The following is a 16,314-nucleotide window of genomic DNA, read 5'->3' on the forward strand; positions in this document are numbered from 1 at the left end:
AGGTAGAGTGATTCCTCCCACTTTATTCTTCTTTGTCAAGATTATTCTAACTATTTGAGGGTCTTTAACTTTCCATATAAATTTTAGAATACACTTGTCTAAATCTATTAAAAACTTTGCTGGAATTTTGATAGGCATTGAATAAAACCTATAATTCAGTTTAGGGAGAATTGACATCTTTACTATGTTGAGTCTCCCAACTCATGAACACACTCTGTCTCTCCATTTGTTTAGCTCTTCCATTATTTCTTTAATCAGCATTTTGTAGTTTTTGGCATACATATCCTGTATGTGTTTTGCCTAAATATTTCATTTTCTTTTGAGTGACTGTACATGGTATTAAGTTTTAAATTTCATTTTCTACATGTTCATAGTTAGTAAATAGAAATGCAATTAATGTTTGTGTGTTAATCTTATATCCTCCAGCTTTGCTGAACTCATTGATTAGTTCCTGTAGTTCCTGTAAGCCTTTTATGGGGATTTCCTGGGATGACTTCCCCTTCATTCCTGAAAGATACTTTCATTGGATATAAAATTCACGGCTGATGGTTCCTTCAGCACTTGAAATATGTTGTACTACTTCCTTCTGGCCTCCATAGTTTTGCTTTTTTTTAGAGACAGAGTCTCGCTGTGTCCAGTGAGTGCTAGAGTTCAGGCTGGAGTGCAGTGGCATGATCTTAGCTCACTGCAACCTCCGCCTCCTGAGTTTAAGTGATTCTCCTGCCTTGGTCTCCAGAGTGGCTGGGACTACCAGCGTGTGCCACCACACCTGGCTAATTTTTGTATTTTTAGTAGAGTTAGGTTTTCACCATGTTGGCCAGCCTGGCCTTGAACTCCTGACCTCAAGTGATCCGCTTGCCTAGGCCTCCCAAATGGCCTCCACAGTTTTGGATGATAAATCCACTGTCATTGGAATTGGCATTTAACTACAGGTGATGTGTTGTTTCTCTCTGGCTGCTTTTGAGATATTTTTTCTTCATCTTTAGTTTTCAAAAGTTTAATTATGACATGTCTTGGCATGGATTTCTTTGGGTTTATTCTGTTTGGGGTTTTCTCAACTTCTTGAAAGTGCTGGTTTGTGTCTTAACCAAATTTTGGAAGTCTTCAGGCACTATTACTTTAGTTATTCTCTCAGCCTATTCTTTCTCCTCTCCTTCTGAGACTGCAATGATATGCAGTGATACAAACGTTGATTTTTTTGTTATTGTCCTATGGGCCCCTGAGACTGACTCTCTCTCTCTCTCCATATATATATATACATATATATATATATATATGTATAAAAGGATCCAAAGACAGGCAGCCCAGATTGGAGTGGATTTATTAGGTGTATATATATATATATTATATGTATAAAAGGATCCAAAGACAGGCAGCCCAGATTGGAGTGGATTTATTAGGTGTATATATATATATATATATATAGAGAGAGAGAGAGAGAGAGAGAGATGCACACACATATATACACATATATAATTTCTTCCCACTATATTATGTCTGTATTGTTTAGACTGGATAAATTCTATTGATCTGTCCTCAATCAAGCACTGATTTTATCTTCTGTCATCTCTCTCCTATTGAGGCCATCCAGTAGGCTTTTATTTCTGTGGTTGTATTTTTCAGTTCTATAATTTCCATTTGGTTCTTCTATATAACTTCTTTTTTTGGTGAAATTTAAACATTTTTTAATTCATTCCAATAAAATTTGAATCAGTTGTTGAAGCATTATTATCATGGCCACTTTAAAATCCTTTTCAGATAATTCTAACAACTGGTTAATCTCAGTGTTGGTGCCAGTTGATTCTTTTCACATTCAAGTTGTGATATTCCTCATTCTTGGTATGACAGGTTTCAGTTGTGTCTTACATATTTTGGCTATCATGTTAGGAGACTCTGGGTCCTACTTAGTTCCTTGGTTGCAACATCAGTTGCCTTGTTTACATTTATCATGCATATCCTGGTCTGAGGACTGAGGTTGCAGTGGGCTGAGGTTCCAATGACAATTTAATTTTCAGAGCCTTTGTGGTGTTCTTTTCATATGCTTGGTTTCTTTGGCACGCTGGAGCTCCTGCTGGTTCCTGCTGGTGCTGCCTGAGAGGGCAGAAGGGGTGTTGCCAGGTCAGGCTGCCTAGCGTCTCTTGGCAGGGGAGGTGAGTTTCGGGCCCAGTGTGAAAAGAGAGTGCTTTCCCTGACTGCGAATTGTTAGTAGGGCACCTGAGTAATCTCCCCTCTGGTGATGCTGGGCTCATGTGGAGTTGTCAGAGGGACTCCTCTTCAAATTGTAAGAAGGCTGAACCTGTTTTGACTGATTTCTATTGACAGGCTGGGGGTCGGGAAACACCAGGCCTGGGTCATCTTCCACTGAGTGGGGGTACATAAGATATCCTGCTACTGAGTTTTTCCTTTATTCTTAGGGTCCCAAACTAATGCATAATTCCCTTGCCAGCTTTCAGAGTTATCCTCTGATTGCCTCTTGCATTGTTTTCACAGTTTATAGTTGTACTTGACAGGAAGGAACACGGAGAAACAAGTTTACACCATTTAGTCCCGGCCAGAAGTCGTCCTTTCAAACATTTGAAAAAGTAGATCACTGTATTAGTCCGTTTTCACATTGCTGACAAAGACATACCTGAGACTGGGTAATTTAGAAAGGAAAGAGATTTAATTGACTCACAGTTCCACATGGCTGGGGAGGGCTCACAATCATGGCAGAAGGCAAGGAGGAGCAAAGTCATGTCTTACATGGATGGCAGCAGGCAGAGAGAGAACTTGTGCAGGGGAACTCCTCGTTATAAAACCATCAGATCTCGTGAGACTTATTCATTATGAGAACAGCAAGGGAAAGACCCAACCCCATAATTCAATTACCTCCCACTGGGCCCCTCTCATAACACGTGGGAATTGTGGGAGCCACAATTCAAGATGAGATTTGGGTGAGGACACAGCCAAACCATATCAATCGCCAAAGAGCTCATTGGAAACTCAGCATGTGTGAAGGGCCTTGTTAATTAGAGGGCTTCAATGTAGGATGATTTGACCAGGCTTACTGATATCTTTTTGTTTCCTCTTGGGCTGTCAGATCACTCAGTTTCAGTTCCCTGTTTGGAGGTCATAGCTGACCTGCCAGCTTTCTGGGAGCTGAGTGGGAGTAGGGTTTTCCATTTAGAATATGGAGTTTCTCTTAATTACCCAGTGTTCACATTGCACCACTGCCTTCACCTCTGCTGAGTATCTTAGTCAAGAGCCCCCTGGTTTATCTTCTTTGGAAATGAAACCCCTGGCTTCTACCAGGTGGTGGTTGATTCTCCTATATGTTTAAAGGTACCCAGTGTTGCCAATTCTGGACCTTCTCTGTGGATTCTGAGGTATAGAAGAGTTGCATCTGGGCTTGCCATTGCTGACTTAGAGTGAGGACTGCTACACTGCACATCACACATCACCTGCTTTCCAGAATCCATGGTGGTATTGTTATGTCCCTATAGAGTATGTTGTATACTATGTTCCTGAGAGTGTATGCTATATATTTTTTTCTCTTTACCGTCTACTTTAATTGTAGTGAGCTTTCAAAAGGAAGCAAAAAAAATGTATTTTATCTGCCACCATTAACTGGAAGACTTGCCTCACATCTCTTGCTACAAAATGCGATCTTCGATCAGAAGCAGGCTTGAATTTGGTTCCATGAAAATGAGTAAGGCATGAAGTCTATGGATGGAGGGATTAGCAGAAATGTGGCAGGCAGAGAAGGCAAATCCGGATTCAGAATACATATCAGTAAAACTTTAGTAGAACTCTTTCAATTCTTAGGAAACCCACAATGCATTAGTCACTCCCAGGGATCTCTGTAGGTCAGACCATCTGATTACCACCCTCTCCAGCCCTGCTGCTTATTCCAGTAACCATGCCCATTTTGCCTTTGGTGCTTATGAGCCATTCCTTGGCCACTGTCAACCCTAAGATCCCATGATCCTCCCTGAAAGCAGAAAGGCCACTTCAAAGCACAGGCTCCCACCTACACCCCTGACAGGTCAAAGTTGCCAGCATTCCTCACCAACAAGTTATTCAATGATGGGCAAAAGTGTTTTCTAAGCCCTCTCAGCAAACACAGGTGGGGATGGATAACAGATGGATGACATACCTAATAAATCCACTCCAACATTCTGGGCTGCCTGTCTTTGGATCCTTTTATGTCACATAAGAGCATTTCCAGCATCTCAACTTCTTGCATCATAGGCCACCTTTAACCCAGAAGTCAGTGAAGAAGCAAGCAGGTTATTAGAAATTCTCTCAACTTCTCAAGCTCGCCCTTCAGCACCTGTTGCTGGAATACTCCTGAAATGATTTTCAACATCACACAGCCCTCTTAGCAGCAGACCACAGAATCCTCACTGGACTGGCTGGTGTGGTATCAGATAGATTACAGAACCTTCAGGAGTGCTCGAGTCAGGATTGCAGGCTACATAGCCCAGACAACGGCCAAACCACAGCCAGTAGGGACAGCTCCCTCAGCTTGTATGGTGGACAGTGGAAAGTGGACTCCAGAAGTTCCAACACTGCTGTCCATCAGCCATCTTCACCAAAATATGGATGCTGCAGGTTCCTGCTTCCTGTTCCAAACTGACGTTTTGGGATGGGTGCATACGATGGGTTGAGCTCAGTGGCATGTCTGTGTTCCTGGGGAAGCTGGGAAAATAAATTCTGGTTTCTACCACAGGGGAGAAGAACTACTTACATGGGACTGTCCAAAACATAGGAAGACTATTTAGGAGATGCAGGAAGGCCACAAAGTGTGACAAATATCTGCCACCCAAATATCCTGAGTTCAAGCAATTCTCCTGTCTCAGCCTCCCGAGTAGCTGGGACTACAGGCGCATGTCACCATGCCCAGCTAATTTTTGTATTTTAGTAGAGACGGGGAGTCACCATATTGGTCAGGCTGGTCTTGAACTCCTGACCTCAGGTGATCCACCAGCTGCCCTGGCCTCCCAAAGTGCTAGGATTACAGGCGTGAGCCACTGTACTCGGCCTATTTTGTGTTTCTCTTAAATGGCCCTGTGATATGCTAAGATTCCTAATGAAGGCAGAAGCTATCAGTTAAAAATATGAGTAGACAACCTGGATGAAGTTTAAAATAATTATATTGAGTGAACGATGTCAGACAAAAAAAAGAGTACATACTGTATGATTCCTCTTACATAAAACTTTAGGAAATTCAAATGAATTATAGTGACAGAAAGCAGATCAGTGATTGGGTTGGGGTGTGTGGGAAGAGATGGAGGAGAGATTTTAAAAGGGGATGAAGAAAAGTTCGTGGCTGACAGATGTGTTCCCTGTCTTGATTGTGGCAGTGGTGGTTTCACGGATGTATATACACATGTCAAAACTTATCAAATTGTACACCTTAAATAAGTGCAGTTTATCACATGCCACTTATGCCTCATTAAAGTTGTTTTTAAAATATTAGACTGCTTCCTATTTGCTGGCCATCTAAATTTCCATTTCTGTAAAATGGGAAAAATAATACCTACCTTATAATTTTGGTGTGAAGATTAAACGAGTAAAAATTAAAAGGATGAAATGAGATGACATCTTCCCTTGGATTCCACTAAAAGTCTTGGAGTCACCCTTTCTCCTCTCTTTTTCTACACCCACATGCAACCTCTGGGGACCTCCTGGGATGATTAGAGTGGGTGGAGATAGAGATGAAACAGGGTTGGCTGTGACTTGAAGACTTGACAGTTATCAAAGTGGGGAGATGGGTACATGAGAGGTCAGAATATTGTCCTCTCTACTTTGGTATGTATTTGTATTTTCCACAGTAATAATTTAAAAATAAACAGTGAGGGCATGGTGGTTCACACTTGTAATCCTAACACTTTGGGAGGCCAAGGTGGGAGGATCACTTGAGGTCTGGAGTTCGAGACCAGCCTGAGCAAAATAGTGAGATCCTATCTCCACAAAAATTTTAATACTTAGCTGGATGTGGTGGTGGGTGCCTGTAGTCCCAGCCACTCATGAGACTGAGGTAGAAGGATCATTTGAGCCCAGGAGATTGAGGCTGCAGTGAGTTGTGATCACACCACTGCACTCCAGGCTGGGCAACAGAGTGAGATCCTGCCTCAAAAAATAAAACTAAAAAATAAAACAGTGTTTCCCCATTTCAACTAAGAGGCAAACCCAAGTCCTGATGCTGGCCCATGGGGGTCAGCACGATCCCTTACCCTAACCTCTCCCCTTACCTCCTCCTACTCACCTCCTTGTTCACTGCTCCAGCTCTATTGGCCTCTATGCTGTTCTGGGAACGTGCCAGGCACTCTCTTGCCTCAGAACCTTTGCTCCAGCTGTTCCCCTACCGGGAATCCTCCAGAGTTTGACCCCTCTCACATGTGATCCTCTCGGTGAGTCCATCCTGACTACTCCATTTAAAATCGTTACCACCTCCTCCTGCCACTTCCCATGCGCCTTCTGTTTCACTTGTCTCCACAGCCATGACCATCATCTGATGCCCCGTATAACTGTTTATTTATTTCTGTCTCCCCTACCAACCTTGCCCCGACCCCCTAACGAATGTAAGCTCCATGAAGACAGGAATTCCTGCCTGATTTGCTCACTGCTGCCTCTTCAGCATTTAAAGCAGTGTATGGTTGGTTCTTGATGAATGAATGAGCCACATACACATGTTCTACTGGAATGCCTGGTAGGGAGTGAGCACTATGGAATCCATCATAGTCTAAAAATATTTCATTAAGTCATTTGATAAATCTAAGTTAATTGTTCAGTCAGTGTCTTCTGTCCTGATCTTTGAAAATGAGACTACAATTGATGAACATTTTTGTTAATTCTTGGGAGGCAGCAAGGTAGGGAAGGGTTCCCACAGTCTTTGGAGGAGGGCAGATCAGCTTCAAATCCTGGTGCAGCCCATGTCCACTGTGTGACTTGGCCAAGGTGCCTAGCCTCTCAAGCCTGGTCTCCTCACTGGCTGTGCTTGCTAGCAATGCCCTGCAGTCCAGGGCTGGGCTGGAATCTCACTACCTGCCCTCCCCGAGTGAGCCTTTGCCTTTTCATCAAGAGGGACTGGACCACCTCCAGAGCTTGCCCAGGTGCTGTGTCTCTCTGGGACCTGCTGGTGGGGTGAGCAAGTGACAGTCAGATGCACCGTTTAAGAGGGACAGAGGAGGCCGGGCGCGGTGGCTCAAGCCTGTAATCCCAGCACTTTGGGAGGCCGAGACGGGCGGATCACGAGGTCAGGAGATCGAGACCATCCTGGCTAACATGGTGAAACCCCGTCTCTACTAAAAAAAAATACAAAAAGCTAGCCGGGCGAGGTGGCGGGCGTCTGTAGTCCCAGCTACTCGGGAGGCTGAGGCAGGAGAATGGCGTAAACCCGGAAGGCGGAGCGTGCAGTGAGCTGAGATCCGGCCACTGCACTCCAGCCCGGGCGACAGAGCGAGACTCCGTCTCAAAAAAAAAAAAAAAAAAAAAAAAAGGGACAGAGGCTGGGTGCGGTGGCTCACGCCTGTAATCCCAGCACCTTGGGAGGCCGAGGCGGGAGGATGACCTGAGGTCGGAATTTCGAGACCAGCCTGGACAACATGGTGAAACCCCGTCTATACAAAAAATACAAAAAAATAAAAATAAAAATAAAAAATTAGCCGGGAGTGGTGGTGGGCACCTGTAATACCAGCTACTAGGAAGACTCAGGCAGGAGAATCGCTTGAACCCTGGAGGCGGAGGTTGCAGTGAGCTGAGATCGGGCCATTGCACTCCAGCCTGGGCAACAAGAGCGAAATTCCACCTAAAAAAAAAAGGACGGAGAGTGATATTGCTGAGATCACAAAAGGGAGGTGACTCAGTCCTAGCCCAGCGTGCTGTCATCTCTCCTATACCCGCCCCCCTCCCCCACTCCCCCGCCTGACGTTATAAACAAGTGACTCAGAGGAATGATGGGGGTGTGCCTCGTAACAGTTCATCCCAGTGTCCTGGGGGCTAAATTTAACACACAGCTGCAGCCTCTGGCACTTTGGGAACAAGTTAATCTTGGTGACTGAGGCTGATGTGTATGTGCGAGAGCGCGTGTATCTGGCAGTGGGGCGGGTTGGGGAGGGTGTTGGGAGGTGGGTCAGGAGTCCAGAACAAGGTAGGCATCAAGACTGGCTGTCCTGGGCTTCAACCCTGGTGCCTCAGACCATAGACAAGGTGCAGGGGCCCCATAGCCAGGCAGGCTCAGGTCTGGCCTAATATGCACCAAGAATAGTGAGTATAGACAGCTAAAGTCCTGAAATATTAAACTTGTAGTGTTACTTTTTGAACACTAGAATTCAGAATGTCACTCCCCTACAATGTTAAAACCCTGGGGGTTTAAAAACCTAGAATAGTAGAATCCTAAGAAATTAATTTTCTAGCACATCTGACACCTTAGAAGTGTTAACACCCTCTAATAGTGTACTCCCAGGACACAGTACCTTGGTGCTTCTGAACCTCCAGCAGAGCTGAACTGAGGCCCTTAGCATCTAACTTTGCCACCTCCTCATTGTGTAGGAAGGGAAACTGAGGCTTAACAGAGTGACATGTCCTGTCCCAGGCCTCATAGGAAAGGGGCAACCTTGTTTACCTAAGGTACTTTCTTGCTTTCTTGCAAGGAGGAGGTGCAGAAAGAGGAAAAGCTCTTCCCATTTTAAAGGTGAGGCAACGGGGGTGGTGTCTTATGTATGTAATCTCAGCTACTAGGGAGGCTGAGGCAGAAGGATGGCTTGAGCCCAGGAGTTCAAGTCCAGCCTGGGCAATATAGTGAGACCCTGCCTCTTAAAATAAAGGCAGGGCAACAGGGCCGCCAAAAAGTGAACATGTCCAAGTTCTGACCAGAAAACCCAAGGACCCTGTATCCGGGGATGGCTGGAATGAGACATATTCTGAGGAGGAAGATGGAGGCACCAGGACAGATGTTCCCAGAAAGCATGAAGGAAGGGAGACCTTGGAAAAAGGGTTCCAATGCTTCCCCGTCTCTGGACTGAGGGTCAGAGCTTAGGCCATCAACTCTCCTAGGGGCATCTTCCGACCAAAAAATCCGGAGTCAAGGCCTCTCCGTGCTCCATTTAGAAATGAGGCAGCCAGGCCCTCATCTTTCAGAAGGGCCCAGACACCCCACCTCCGTCCCATAAGCCCCCGGGGCTGAGTCAAGGCTTCTCAGGGAGGGGGCCTCTGCCCAGCTGTCCCCTGTGCGTCATGTGCAGGAGGCTAGGCGGCTCGCCTTACAGGGACCCGGCCACCTCTATATATAGCCCCTCGAAGACAGCTGCGCAGTCTAAGCAAGCCCCAGCAGGAGAGCAGGGGTACAGAGAGGAGCCCCCTTGGCACCGCAACCACACCCTAGGCCACCCATCATGGCGCTGGGCTTGGAGCAGGCGGAGGAGCAGCGGCTGTACCAGCAGACGCTCCTGCAAGACGGGCTCAAGGACATGCTGGACCATGGCAAGTTCCTCGACTGTGTGGTGCGGGCGGGCGAGCGCGAGTTCCCGTGCCATCGCCTGGTGCTGGCCGCCTGCAGCCCCTACTTCCGGGCGCGCTTCCTAGCGGAGCCGGAGCGCGCGGGCGAGCTGCACCTGGAGGAGGTGTCCCCAGACGTGGTGGCCCAGGTGCTGCACTACCTGTACACGTCAGAGATCGCGCTGGACGAGGCGAGCGTGCAGGATTTGTTTGCCGCGGCGCACCGCTTCCAGATCCCTTCCATCTTCACCATCTGCGTGTCCTTCCTGCAGAAGCGCCTGTGCCTCTCCAACTGCCTGGCCGTCTTCCGTCTTGGTCTCCTGCTCGACTGCGCGCGTCTCGCCGTGGCTGCCCGCGACTTCATCTGCGCTCACTTCTCGCTGGTGGCGCGCGACGCTGACTTCCTCGGACTCTCGGCCGATGAGCTCATCGCCATCATCTCTAGTGACGGCCTTAACGTGGAGAAGGAGGAGGCGGTGTTCGAGGCCGTGATGCGGTGGGCGGGCAGCGGCGACGCCGAGGCGCAGGCTGAGCGCCAGCGCGCGCTGCCCACCGTCTTCGAGAGCGTGCGCTGCCGCTTGCTGCCGCGCGCCTTTCTAGAGAGCCGCGTGGAGCACCACCCTCTCGTGCGTGCCCAGCCCGAGTTGCTGCGCAAGGTGCAGATGGTGAAGGATGCACACGAGGGCCGCATCACCACGCTGCGGAAGAAAAAGAAGGGGAAAGACGCAGCCGGGGTCAAGGAGGCTGATAAGGGCACAGGCGAAGCCAAAGCAGAGGAGGATGAGGAGGCCGAACGTATCCTTCCTGGGATCCTCAACGACACCCTGCGCTTCGGCATGTTCCTGCAGGACCTCATCTTCATGATCAGTGAGGAGGGCGCTGTGGCCTACGATCCAGCAGCCAACGAGTGCTACTGTGCCTCCCTCTCCAACCAGGTCCCCAAGAACCACGTCAGTCTGGTTACCAAGGAGAACCAGGTCTTTGTGGCTGGAGGCCTCTTCTACAACGAAGACAACAAAGAGGACCCCATGAGCGCATACTTCCTGCAGGTGCCTGACCAGCCTTGGGAGCCGCCAGCTAATGCTGGGCTCTGGGCACTGGGGGCAGTCTTGGGGCCCAGAAGGGGCTTGTGTCTACACAAGGAAATGCCACTGGGTCTAGGGTGAGATGTAGACTGGGGCGGTTGACTGATAGCCATCTGCTTGAAGGTTGAAGACAGTCAATAGGCAACTGCCAAAAAGCAGCATAACTTTGATATCTCAATTTCAGGGGTGAGGTAGCCACAAGATGGCATATGTTGGAGGCTCTGGCCCTGCACAGGGGTTGGGGTGGGGCACAGTGAGGAGGAGCAAGGTCTGTGTAAGGATCCTGGGCAGGGCCTCTTCGTGAAGGCCAGGCCTGGAGCTCACAGCAGTGTCCCAGACAAAGGAACAATCCTGTCTGGTCCTCCCATTGTACAGATGAGGAAACTGAGGCCCAGAAGGGATCAGCAGAGTGAAGTGCCAGGTCTGAGTTGGGGTGTGACTGTGAGATCTCAAAGGGCAGAGACAGTTTCCTGGAGAGTGGCCATATAAGTTTGAGCCTTGCCAGTGGGGTGGGATTTGGAGATGTGAAGGGGAAGATGGTAGTGTTTCCAGCCAAGAAACGATAAGCAAGGGATAGAACTGGGGCTTAGCCTGGTGAGCAGCATGCTCAGGGAGGCCTGACCAGCGAGAGAGGTGACAGGCACTTGGTGCCAGGGTTAAGCTCACAGGCCTTACAGTTGCACTGGGGGATGAGGGCAGCTTCACCAGCTACTAGCTCAGCAGTGTGGGCACATTGTTTATTCTCTCTGGGCCTCTGTTTGTAAGTGGGGATACTATTCTTCCTGCATGATAAGGTCATTGGAAAGTTAAATGATGCTTATAAAGTGCTCATCAGTACAGTGCTCAGCCCTCAGAAAACTTTCCAAAAACATGAGCCCCTAGTATTAATATCTTTATTACAAGGCTGTGGAGGTGAACAAGGCTGTGGACTGTAGCTTTTACAGGGGGAAAGGCAGGACTGTATTTAGAAGTTTCCTGAACAGTGGGATGGGGTGGAGAGCAGGGGGCAGGCAGGCCTCAGTTGGGAGCTGTTCAGCCTGGGAAAGCAAGGCCATAGCTGGACCTCCCTTGCAGAGCTCCCCATCATTTCTGTGCTGTGGTGCCCTACCGCCTGCTGTAATGGTGGTTGCCAGGAGCCTGCCTGGGCGTGGGGGACACTCATCCGCTCTCAGCCTGATGGCAGGAGGGGCACTTTCTCTCAGGGCGCCTCCAGGCTGCATTGGCCCTACCTGGGTTCCCGACCTCCTCTGCGATCTAGGGCAGCGGGACTAAGTGGGGCTGGGCTGGGGCTGGGGGAGTAGGGGGCAGTTGCTGACTGGACACCTGGCCTGCAGTTTGACCACCTGGACTCAGAGTGGCTGGGGATGCCACCACTGCCCTCACCCCGCTGCCTCTTTGGCCTGGGAGAGGCTCTCAACTCCATCTACGTGGTCGGTGGCAGAGAGATCAAGGACGGCGAGCGCTGCCTGGACTCGGTCATGTGCTACGACAGGCTGTGAGCGTGGCTGGGGTGGGGCTGAGCACCCCGGGGGTGGGTGGGGCATGGAGGCCGCAGCTGGTCTAGGGCCTGGGGTGGGATTTGGAGCTAGAGCCTTGGGCTTAGAGTGGAGGTGGGCTTGGTGGGCTTGGGTAAGGGCAGGGAGGTTGGAGGGCAGGGTGGGAGCAAAGAACTGAGAGGCCTGGGAAGTTCCAGCAATGGATCTGATGCACCTCGAATATGTGTTCGGTGGATGGGTGCATGGGTGCAGAGACAGGGACTGAGCCAAGCCTGGGTGGGTGCCCACCCCCACCCCCACCCCCACCTCCACTCCCATCTCCTCCAGGTCATTCAAATGGGGTGAATCGGACCCGCTGCCTTACGTGGTATATGGCCACACAGTGCTCTCTCACATGGACCTTGTCTACGTCATTGGCGGCAAAGGCAGTGACAGGTGAGACTGGGCCTGGAGCGAGTCTGCGGAGCATAGGTAGAATCCCCCAGAGGCTGTCAGGGGTTTGTCCTGGCTACCCCAGCAGGCGATTGCAGGGAGGCATGGCTGGGCTCCTGCTTCTCTCCACCCGTTCCCACCCTCCACCCCACAGGAAGTGCCTGAACAAGATGTGCGTCTATGACCCCAAGAAGTTCGAGTGGAAGGAGCTGGCACCCATGCAGACCGCCCGCTCACTCTTTGGGGCCACTGTCCACGATGGCCGCATTATTGTGGCAGCTGGGGTCACCGACACAGGGCTGACCAGTTCTGCCGAAGTGTACAGCATCGCAGACAACAAGTATGAAAGCTTGTCCCTTCCGCCAAGGACAACTGTGTGGCTTTGGGCTTCTGTCAGCCTCAGCAGGAGCCGCAGTCCCTGTCTTGGGTCTCCAGTGTTGAGTTGGGACATCAACATAGAAACAGACCTTTTCTCCTGATCAGCAGTGAGCAGAGGGCTGGGGGAGGGGATACCAGGTTCCTCTTTCAGGGACTCATAACAGGCAATGGCGTGGTGCAAGGGATATAGCAGTGAACAAGACAGAAGCTGTCCTGCCTGGGACACCAGAAAAGAGAAAACTGAACTGAGAGACAGTTGTACTCAGCTGGCAAAAACGGTGAGGGTGGTGGGAGGAGGTTGTCCCAGACCAAGGAAATGTGGTGCGGAGGCAGTTAGGAGAAAAAACGCAAGGCCCACAGGAGGGAAGGCGTTGCCCCGACTGGGTGGAGGCGGGTGGGTGATGGAGATGGGATGGCGGTGCTGGGGCTGGAGTGAGGGCCAGCAGAAGAGGGACTGTATCTCATCTGTGTTCTACTAAAGTACTTCATGGCAGCTGATATAGAGAGCAGATTAGGGATTTCCCAGGGGACAGGAAGGTCAGGGGTGATGAAGGCCTGGAGCTGGGGGCACAGCGGGGATGAGGCTGAGGGGATGCATTGGACAAAGACAGGCCAGGGCTTCTTACACTGTGATGGGCATGTGAATCTCCCGGGGATCATGTTAAAGTGCAGATTCTGATTCTCAGTATGTGGAGGGCTGAGAGCCTGTAAGTCTGCATTTCTAACACACCCCCAGGAGATGCTGATGCTGCTGGGCTGTGAACCACATTCTGAGTAGCAAGAGTCTAGGAGGTGGAAGAAACAGGGCTTAGCTATTGATTGGATGTGGGGGTGAGAGGGGGAGAAGTACATGCTTCTGAGTGAGGGTGGGAGGCCACTTACTGGATAATCATTGGGATTGGGTAGGGAAAGTGAGGGTCCAGTTAGGACATGTGGACTTGAAGTGCCTGGGGGTGTCCAAAAGGGCCCCACCTGGGAGAGAGAGGGCTGAGCTGGAGGGAGAGATCTGGGGGTCAATAGCACATGGAGGGGCCAAGCTCCCTCAGGAGAGAGGGTGTAAATGGGAGGAGCTGAGATCCAAGCCTTGATGGTGGGGGCAGCTGCGTTATCCAGGAAGGAGGCCATGAAGGTGAGGCCGGAGAGATAGGAGGTGAGGAAAGTCACGTCAGCAGGACTGTGTGCTGTAGGACCTCAGTGCGTGTGCAGTGTCTGGGGACCTCAGGGAGGGCAGTTTTGGAGGATGGGACTAAGGCCCAAGGCAGGAGCCAGGGCAGCAAAGATACATTGAGAACAACTGGGCTGTGAAGGGAGAAGGACGGAGCAGGTGTGCAAGGGGGGCGGGGCTGCAGGGGCCGCTGAGGGGCAAGAGGACTGCATCCAGGGCAAGGCTGGGGGCCTGCTAGGGACAGGGGTCATGAGTTGGAGAGTAGAGTTAGTTCAGGAGAGGAGGAGGGGCAGTGGGGAGATCCATGGTGGACTTTGCTGGACAGGTTGGATAGAATGGCAAGAGGACAAGGAAAGGAAAGGAGAGGAGCAAGAGAATGGGGAAGGAAGGGAAGACCAGAGGGACAGAAAGGGGAACAGGGTGGGGGCATGGGTGCTTGGGACTTGGATTACAAAGAGTTGCAGTTGGAGCTGTGGGTGCTGTGTGGCAGGGACAGTCACTGGGCTTGCCGAGGCACCCTAATGATGTACCTTCTCACACACCCCCAGGTGGGCACCCTTCGAAGCCTTCCCACAGGAGCGTAGCTCACTCAGCCTGGTCAGCCTGGTGGGTACCCTCTATGCCATTGGTGGCTTTGCCACACTGGAGACTGAGTCTGGAGAGCTGGTTCCCACAGAGCTCAATGACATCTGGAGGTGAGTCTGGCCCCAGGGAGGCCAGGGGGCATCACGAGCAAAGCTGACACTCCATAGCACCATGGTGGGTACCAAGGCACTAGGCAAGCTCCTCTGGGGGCAAAGGGGATCCCTCTTCTAGGGAGTCCTGTAGGGAGAAACAGCCCATATACCCTGCTCGGCTGTTTCTCGCCAGTTTGTTGGGAAAGTCTGGGCTTGCACAGATGGCACCATGCCCCACTGTGGAGCAGCAACAATGTTGCTGACGGGAACAGACCCACGCTTAGGTCACAGACCCACAGAAACAGGGCCCAAGTAGCAGCCGGATTTCCTCTCTCCTGCCTTCCAGGTGCTTGATGTGGAAGGAGGGCTGCCACTAGGACTGGGAAGCAGCTGGAGCCCTGGCCTTTCAGAACCATTGCTCTCTATGGCTGGTCCTTTGTGGGGGTGGGGGAAGGAAGCTTTAGCCTCTGGGGCATCTCCTTCCTGAATCTGCAGCCATCCCCATTGCTGCAGGCAGCCCCTGGGGAGCAGTGCTGTCGGAGGGTGGGACTTGAGACTTAGTAGAAATAGAACATGGAAGTTCTCAAGGAGAGAACATTGATGGGGTGGTGTGGGGAGTGTAGACTTTCTTGGAGGGGAACTTTGAGGACTATGGGAACACCCCTTGAGAGGCGATCTTTCCTGGGGAGGAAGACCCTTCCTGGAGTGTGGGGTGGGTGTTCCTTGAGTTGGGTCTTGTGGAGGTCTCCTTTCCCAGAGCCTGGGGATTTTCAGGAGCAGATCTCCCTAGAGATGGGACGAGCGCGCTCAGCCACCCATCTCTGCTGCGTTCCACTCTGGACTCAGCTGACCAAGCTCCCCGTCCTTGTCCCCACTCTCTCTCACCCCCAGGTATAACGAGGAGGAGAAGAAGTGGGAGGGTGTCCTGCGGGAGATCGCCTACGCGGCAGGTGCCACCTTCCTACCAGTGCGGCTCAATGTGCTGCGCCTGACCAAGATGTGACCAGCTCAGGGAGACTGAACTAAGTACCCCTCCCATCCTGTGACACTCATTGGCCTGGCCTTGTGGGGGCTCCAGGGAAGAGGCTAGGCCAGAGCCTACCTGGATCCAGTTATGGTGCCCCAGGGGCTGTGTCAGCCAAGGAAAGGGAAGTGCTGCTTAGTCCTGGACTTTTGGGCAAGGATGAGAAACTAGAGGCTTCTCCAGTGTTGCCATATCCCCCTAAGTTGTCTTGATCCATGAACCAGAACCACAGGGCAGTATCCCAGGCCATGTCCTGGCCCTGCCTCCAGCTTGGCTGAGTGTGCTGGCAAAGTTCCCCACAGGACTCAGTCTTCCCGTCTGTCAGATGGGAGCATCTGCATCAAGTGCAGTGTACAGTGCAGACATGTCTCCTTCTTTAGGAAGAATAAAGCGCCTTCTGAGCAAGCAGCTCAGGGTCTGCATCAGTACTCCACAAGTCAGTGAGTAGGTGTTTCGAAGACTTAGGGCTTCGATGTTCCGCTGTTGGGCTGCCAAGGTTGATGGGCTCTGCCCTCCATCTGGTGTCCCCTCCTCCCTATGGGTGGGAACCCTCCCCTGCCTGAGGCCTAGAGCCTCC

At 50.9% G+C, this 16,314-nt stretch overlaps 1 protein-coding gene across 1 annotated transcript; it reads left to right on the forward strand.

The window, feature by feature from the left end:
* The first annotated feature begins 9,279 nt into the window (after positions 1 to 9,279).
* KLHL40 (kelch like family member 40) lies at positions 9,280 to 16,164 on the forward strand. Its single transcript, XM_033212218.1, has 6 exons — positions 9,280 to 10,529; positions 11,900 to 12,060; positions 12,389 to 12,496; positions 12,648 to 12,833; positions 14,585 to 14,731; positions 15,605 to 16,164. The coding sequence occupies exons 1-6, from the start codon at positions 9,378 to 9,380 to the stop codon at positions 15,714 to 15,716; spliced, it is 1,866 nt and encodes a 621-aa protein (XP_033068109.1). The 5' UTR covers positions 9,280 to 9,377; the 3' UTR covers positions 15,717 to 16,164.
* Positions 16,165 to 16,314: the final 150 nt, after the last annotated feature.

Source organism: Trachypithecus francoisi, unplaced genomic scaffold, assembly GCF_009764315.1.
Source record: "Trachypithecus francoisi isolate TF-2019V2 unplaced genomic scaffold, Tfra_2.0 Lachesis_group0, whole genome shotgun sequence".
NCBI lineage: Eukaryota > Metazoa > Chordata > Mammalia > Primates > Cercopithecidae > Trachypithecus > Trachypithecus francoisi.

Bases quoted from the DNA above. Each gene is read 5' to 3' on its own strand.
- KLHL40 (XM_033212218.1), top strand. From the start codon at position 9,378: ATGGCGCTGGGCTTGGAGCAGGCGGAGGAGCAGCGGCTGTACCAGCAG. The intron at 12,497-12,647 runs GTGAGACTGGGC...TCCACCCCACAG, and splicing joins GGCGGCAAAGGCAGTGACAG to GAAGTGCCTGAACAAGATGT. The intron at 14,732-15,604 runs GTGAGTCTGGCC...TCTCACCCCCAG, and splicing joins GAGCTCAATGACATCTGGAG to GTATAACGAGGAGGAGAAGA.